Source organism: Crassostrea angulata, chromosome 8 (genome assembly GCF_025612915.1).
Source record: "Crassostrea angulata isolate pt1a10 chromosome 8, ASM2561291v2, whole genome shotgun sequence".
In the NCBI taxonomy this organism is placed as follows: Eukaryota; Metazoa; Mollusca; class Bivalvia; order Ostreida; family Ostreidae; genus Magallana; species Magallana angulata.
Window position 1 is genome coordinate 30,637,584 of NC_069118.1, and position 7,553 is coordinate 30,645,136.

General features: G+C 34.4%; 1 protein-coding gene across 2 annotated transcripts in view; it reads left to right on the plus strand.

Moving 5' to 3' along the window:
• The window catches only part of LOC128161501 (cadherin EGF LAG seven-pass G-type receptor 2-like), a 38,513-nt gene extending 32,300 nt beyond the window's left edge, over positions 1-6,213 (plus strand). The window contains exons 25-34 of one of the 2 annotated variants that reach the window (XM_052824787.1): positions 111-177; positions 376-455; positions 733-901; positions 1,127-1,219; positions 1,476-1,695; positions 1,974-2,162; positions 2,288-2,410; positions 2,889-3,038; positions 3,708-3,867; positions 4,305-6,213. In XM_052824787.1, the coding sequence (XP_052680747.1) occupies positions 111-177; positions 376-455; positions 733-901; positions 1,127-1,219; positions 1,476-1,695; positions 1,974-2,162; positions 2,288-2,410; positions 2,889-3,038; positions 3,708-3,867; positions 4,305-4,329 (1,276 nt within the window). In that variant the 3' untranslated portion in view covers positions 4,330-6,213. The remainder of the gene's footprint in view (positions 1-110; positions 178-375; positions 456-732; positions 902-1,126; positions 1,220-1,475; positions 1,696-1,973; positions 2,163-2,287; positions 2,411-2,888; positions 3,039-3,707; positions 3,868-4,304) is intronic. The other variant, XM_052824788.1, reaches the window with a different exon arrangement.
• The last annotated feature ends 1,340 nt before the right edge of the window (positions 6,214-7,553 follow it).

Consider the following 7,553-nt stretch of genomic DNA (forward strand, 5'->3'; position numbering starts at 1 on the left):
CTAGCAATTATTACATGATAATGTCACGTGATATTGTAGTTTTTTTTCTCAAATGAAACCAGTGATATGATAAAGTCTCATATGTTTTTCAAAATTCCATGAAATTTCAGCTGTTGGATGGATATATCGGAGACGTTCATCTGGAGTTTTGCTGGACCAGTGGCTTTTGTCATTCCCGTAAGTAGTTCAATGAAATTTTATATCTAGACAAGATAAATGAGATGGAAATCTTTAGATTTCTTTTAAAGATTACAAAGTTAACATACTGTTAACACAATATTCATCCTTTGATCATTATATAGACCAAGTCCTACATGTCGGTCAGTTCCACTAAAATCTTGTCAGTACTTTGATTCACGAATCATTTCCTTTCAGGCCACCATCATGATGTTTGTTTTAGCCTTACACTCTAGCTGTCAGGAGAAAGTCAATGTGTCTGATATTACAAGCTTCAGGTAAACTAACATGGAAATTTTTAAAAAGTGACTTGAAAATCTTTGCAATAAAAAGAAGGAAAAAAATCACTTACTTAATACATGTACATGAACATCAAGATTTATTTACAAAGTTAGTCATTATTAAAACCAAAATTTGTTAACAACCATATTTCATTTAGTTGATCACCAGATTTATTGTAAGATTCCTTATTAATAATTATTCTGTTAATTATTTTGTGTTCAAGTGTCTCAGGGGTGCCAATGCATAATATTTGTCACATACCACTTCTTTTAGGGCTCGGATTTTCTCTGGGGTGATATTACTGCTCCTGCTGGGGATCACCTGGATTTTGGGACTACTTTCTGTGAACTATGACCTCCAGCCCTTGCACTATGTCTACGCTGGATTTGCATTCCTTCAAGGACTCTTTATCTTCCTGGCCTACATTGTTGGAGATAAAAAGGTAGGTCTAGGACCAACTCTGAAAACACTGTTGTTACTGGGCAGCGGAAAAATCATATAATTCAGTCTGTAATATTTTCATATTGTGAATTATCAATTTCCCAAGCTGTAAGCAGGTTTCCTCTTTACAGTAAGCTACATCTTGATTTAAAAAAAAATTTTCCTTCTAAAGAGATACAAATTAACGATGAGATGTTTGATCTAAAAATTTACAATATCAATGTAGGTGCGATACAACCTGAAGAAGCAGTGGTATAAGATGCAGGGAAAGAAAATGGACCCGGACGACTCAATGGTCGGGAGCCGACCCTCCATATCAGTAAGTCAGGAAAATAACAAAAACAATGATTAACAATGGCTAATTAGATAGAATTTATTTACCTTTTCTTTTGATTTTGTAGTGAAGTTGAAGTAGAAAATTGAATGTTTTATTCAATGATTATGTCAGTGATGTTAATTTCTACACTACCCTTCAGGCTTATGCCACAAATACCTGAAAAACTGTAGAATGGCGTTATTTTGCTGTTTCCATTTCTTTGAATATTGTCTTCAATGATGTTCTATGCCTTCTACAGCGGTCAGCCCTGGCCTATAGAAGGGACTCCTCCATCGACGGCTACATCAATCGGACCAATGTGGGGATCTCCACCACCTCCACCACTTCTAGATCGACCAGTAAGAGCAGTGGGGGGCTGTACAAGGGAGACGACTACCTACGCAGTACTGACACCTCCACCTCCGGCCACGCCCCCTCCTACGCCTACGACAACGCATACCATCAGAAATCTGGGGAGGGTCAGTGTTTTGATTTTTTTTGGAAGTCAGTTTTATTTGTTTTTGAGGGTACAAATCTTCTATGATGAGATAGATGCTTTGGTTTTGTCATTGTATGCTTAAATTTTTTAAAAAATATCTTAAGTTAAACTTGTTCTAAAAATTGTTAAAAAAAATTCCTTAATATTATATTATGCCCACTATCTCATTCGAACAAATTAGACTTTTAATAAGTGCATACTTGCTATAAACAAGACTTGAAGGTTCCATATCTTAGCATTGAGAATTTTGATTATCAGAGGGAGACGTACATGTACCAGGGAGGAGGAGTCACCGTAAACGCAGGAACCATGACTCGGACTCTGAGAGTGATGTCTCCATTGGCCAGGCCAGTATAGAGCTAGCTTCCAGTCACTCGTCCGATGAAGAGGACGATTTTGACATAGGGCCATCATGGGAGAAACAACTGCCAAAAAACAAGAAAATTGGTGAGCTTTTTAAAATATCTTCGTAATCTCTTTTAAAACTCTGGCTAGAAATGTATTTTATACAGCTGTAACTTTAGCAAAACTTTTTAATGTTTTTATGACATTTTTTGCCATCATGGTTTCAGAAGAGGCCAAAGAACAGATGAAGAAGAAGAAACAACAACAGGAGCAAGGTCAGCTTCCACCCCAGGACTCGGAGGCGCTGCAGAACCAGCAGAATCTCAAACACCTGCAGCCCAGCCACCCTGGTGAGTTCACATACATAATTATACATACCGACTGAAGGATACAGACTCGGGTCAGGAGGGCCTACAAACTTTGGACTCAGGTCAAGAATATTTACAATCATAGGAGTTTGCTCAATAGTACCTTAAATTTATAATATAATGTTACATGTATACACAAACTGAGGAACTCTACAAACTGTTGATTTGTAGAATAACTTCATACTGAAGATTCAGAATTGCAAAATCGTTTAACTATAAAAGACTTGTAAGGGTGAATAATACCTAAACACATTAAGGCAAATGAAAGTAATTCACATCCATGTGTACATATATTGGGTTTGGTCAAATTAAGTCCCCATGGAGACTATCAAAAACTTCTAATGTAGGTCATATTGATATACCTATAGACGGATTTTATATTTAATTTGGCCTTCGTTATCTATTGAATGATGCAACATAGATTTAAGTTCCTTTCTATTTAAGACTTGTTTTGTTTCAGGTCTTCCACTTTACACCTCGGTTCCTAACTATGGACACTGGCCCGGTGACCCCAATTTGTCAGGGTTTCACATGAGCGAGTCCGATTACCAGCAGATCGTGTCCAGCAACCCGCCGGATGTCACACTTCCTGCTCAGCAGGAACTGCAAGGTATCCGTCGCCATAGAAACATTCTGCTTGGCACTTACGGAATAACACGATAAACGTGCACCATTATGGTCTATGCGTGTATGATAGGGATTGTAGAGAGAAACCAGAATGAATTCAGAAAAGTTTATTGGATGAAGAGTTTGAAAAATACTATGTTGCAGCAAAATTGCAACATATTGTACATGTATATAAGTTGTTAAGTTATTCTTGGGGAAAAAATGATAAGATAAATGGCATTTTATTTTGACAATCATTATCCGTCAGTGAATAAACTTCATCGGTAATAGCCAACATTTTCATGAATATAGATGAATCATCTTTCATTTTACATTCATTGTACATATATATACAGATCTATTTATTATTTTGTTGAATACTTCAGATAATTTATTCTATGTGTGTGTTGTAAATATTTGTTGTGAATATACATGTAAGATTTATGTGCAATGTGCAATGTTGTTGTGTAAAAATCATGCTGCTGAAGAGTTCCCATGTTGAGTGCGTACCCAAATCTGCAAGACTAGTGCTTTATAAATTATAGTGCCATTTTGCTGTTGACAATCACTACCCGCCAGCAAGGGTTGTTAAATGATCGATGCATGGGAGCTGTTGATTTTGTGGTTGATGTCGTTGAATGCTGCATGTGCATACTGGTACTTTATGTTGTAGGACACAGAGATTACATTATACCCCCTGTGCGCAAGGACAGCCTCGTAGCTGATCCAACCACCTCCCCCCGGAGCCCTTACATTTTACCCCCTCCCCCACCTGAAACGCGGATGAAAGTTCAGGTGTTAACTCACAATGGCAGTATTTCTTCTGACACAGAGTAAGTTAATTAATTTAGCTGGGTGAACACCACACAGTTTTTTTTAAGAAAAAAAATTCCAAAGTCCTTTTTCTTCTTTGCATCAATTTTGCAACAAAATTTTGGATCCTTTGAAGGACCATTACAATGTTCACTCCTAAAAACAATACAAAATGCCCAGTTAACAATAAATTATGTCAAATTTAGTCTTCACTTTAGTTTATAATCATGCTAATAACAGAAGAGTACACCATTTGACCTTAGTGTTATTTAATAAAAAGAAAAAGTCAGTGCAATACCAACAGATACTCTCTATATTTCTGTTGTTTTTCTGTTTCGTTCTGTTGTGTTATTGGTAACTTGGTATACTGTTGTTTGCATGAAGTTATTTACGAACGCTCTTTAAATCTGCATGATGTTTTGCATGAGTTTAGAGATTTATTTTTTCTGTCTTTCAGATGCAGCGACGAGACGACCGTCTGACACCCCTTTTGGATCCTCTCCTCATTCCATCCATTAATCATCTCATCATCTAATCAACTTCACTCGATTATAACCTAAGCATAATATTGATGAAGCATGTTGACAAACTCTTAGTTGACTTTATTGTTTATTTTTTAACATCTATTATGTTGTTAATGCATTCCAACTAACATTCCATTCTTTATTAATTTTGTCTTTTTTTATACTTTTTAAAGCATTTTTCAATACAATTTTTACCAAATATTAGAGTTTATAAGTGAAATACTGGGAGATTATGTTTCCATTCCCATTCTGTAAGAACTTCCATGCTAGCTTTCGGAGCATATTTTTTTTTTCCATATTTTTGTTTGGTCTCAGGTCAATGTGCTATTATACTTTTATTTTTTTTTTAAATAATACATCGTTCATCAAAGAAACATTCCAGAAGAATTCCAATTATGCAGGCCATGAATAGCTTTAATATCAGCAGCATTGAGATCGTGTTTATTACATGTATATTGTTTCTATGTTAATGATTGATTGATGTATATAGTTGATCAATCGAAAATATCGTTTTTAAAAAATGGTACAATGTAGCATGATGTAATTGTGTTATTCCATTTTTTGTTTAATATATTTTCTTTGTGGTTCGCTCGCAAAAAATTGGGAAAGTTAATTGAAAGGAGTTGAAATCTTCCAGTATAAAATTCCAGAATGTAAAACCGTGTGAATTATCTCTACAGCAGCTATTTATTGGAATATTGCAAATCCAGCGGTTGTGCCATAACTTGTTCATCATGTTATATATGATCATACGAAATTTTGTAAATATCAAATTGTCAGACATATTACTCTTCCAAACCATATTCCGATATTTGTCGCCTTTAATTTCTGAATGGTTGAAGTCTGTATATTTTTTTCCCTCTACCTTTGGTACAAATACTACAAAAGAAGCATTGAGATTGCGTTAAGATCTGAGTTTTCTTTTAATTGATCTCATTGGTTTGCTAGTTGATAGAACGAGATTCTAGCCAGTAGGATCCAAATTTGTGCTTAATGTGATATGTAATCATATTTTCATATGTTGCCTAATTCATGTTTATGTGCATTTTAAATGTATTTAATTTTAGTATTCTATAAAGTTGTGTATTGTATAAATCGTTATGGAATGCAAAACTTGAGAAGAGGAGCATTTTGTTTGAGATATAAATGTATCGGCTTTTAATCTCGTGTATCTGATCACTGAATTCCAAGAAATTTAGCCAGTATTTAACATTGTGAACAAGTATTCCAAAGACGGGGGTGGTATGCAAATGTATGCTATTGAAAAAGGGGGGAGGGGAAGTGTATCTGTTGCAAGTCAGTCAAAAAATATATTATCCATCCTAAATCATTTTGAGGTGTCACATATGTAAAGAAAGGTGCCTCAAAAGCAAGTGTTGTATTTTCATGTTCATGCAGTCACCAGTATGTATTTGCAATATTCAATACATGTCAATCAGATAAATTTTTTGCCCCTTTGTAAAAAAACATATATTATGTGATGATCTTTTTATGCATCCGATTGGATGAAAAGATTTTTTCTGTTCCCTCGAATTTGCAAAACATTGAAAGCTTTATCATTCCAAGTTCCCCAAGGGATAAAAAAATATATACATGTAATTATATAGATCTACACAAAAGTATAACTGTCTTGATGAGATGAATGTCTGTGATTTTTTAAATGTGTGAAAGAACGAAGTGCAAATTGTACATGTATATTGATTATATTGTCACCTGCAAATTTTGTATTTATTTTTTTGCTGTTTTATTTGATATAGATTTTTTTGTCAATTTTTGTAGAAAGAATGTGAGGCTTTTCTCTTTTTATAAAGGTCTACAAATAAATGATGATATAAATATGAATATTGATGTGTTTAGTGTTTGCTAATACTCTCTCTCTCTCTCTCTCTCTCTCTCTCTCTCTCTCTCTCTCTCTCTCTCTCTCATGTAGATAATGTATTTTTGTCGATCAGTATGTATCAAGAAGGAACAAACATTTTTTTTTCATTTAAACAATAAAATGCTTTCTTTGGTGATTCATTTGGGATATGAAGGTAGTGACATTGCAGAAAAAAATTAATTCATAACCCGCGTTATCGTAGGTTATGAAATATTTTCTGCATTGATCGCCACCTTCATATTCCGAATAAATCACCAGTAAAATTCACTAAATTACTTTTAACGTACATTAGTACGTTAGCTTAAAGAAACAGCCAAATCGTCTCCTATAGCCCACTAGGAGATGGGCACTGACATCAACATGATTATTTCGTGCAGTCCATAATTTTTCTTAGGTCGCTGTAGGTTTCGACCAAACGATAAATTGAACGGGGCGTGTAAATTTTAGCCCTGTCTGATTCTGTAGAGCTACGAATTAAATATAATTTTCCGTCAGAAATAGAGGAAACCATGCTCGGTAGATGTAAATATTTGAAGTCTAACACCATTCAGTGCATGTTGCTAAAGCATTCGCAACTTCCCGAGTTTTTGAATCTCTGACGAAAAGGCAAAAGGAGTTGTGATTGGTATAGCTAAAATTCTGATCGATTACGAAATAATCCACTTATCAATGCCACGCAGTACAGTTAAGGCGGTCAATAAAAATATGGGCAAATTTTTGTGATGAAAACACGTATACTTTAGTTAAACTGGCATGTCCTTTTTAAAATCAATAACAGTCACTCAAATGTAATATATTTCAAAAATATATATATAACAGTACAATATTTAATGTTCATAGTGGTCACGTGATATGGCAGTCGCATGGTACAAGCAGATGTATTTGTGGTTTTGAGGTCATTTAAATAATTCAATATTGCAAGGGCATAATCATGTCAAAATTCACAACTGAATTATGAAATAACTTGATGTTATATCGTATATTTTGAAAAACGGTGCGAACTTTTTAAGATAAGAATATTTGTTCGTAGAAACCGTAATTTATAATGCATATGTTGAATGATTTTGAGGGTCACAGGGTTAATTTCATTAAAAATAATTAATTTGTAAGATTTTACAAGGATCGTAGAAGTTTTTAAGTTACATAGCATATTTCAAATTCACATGTAAAAGTTTGTCGGGATCAGGTAAGTGTATGCCCTTGCAATTAAGTGATTTATTTAGGTACTCAGATTTTAGATATACGATATTTTATACAAAACCGAGGTGTACGAAAGCCGAGAAGGATCATTCGAGATTCGAGA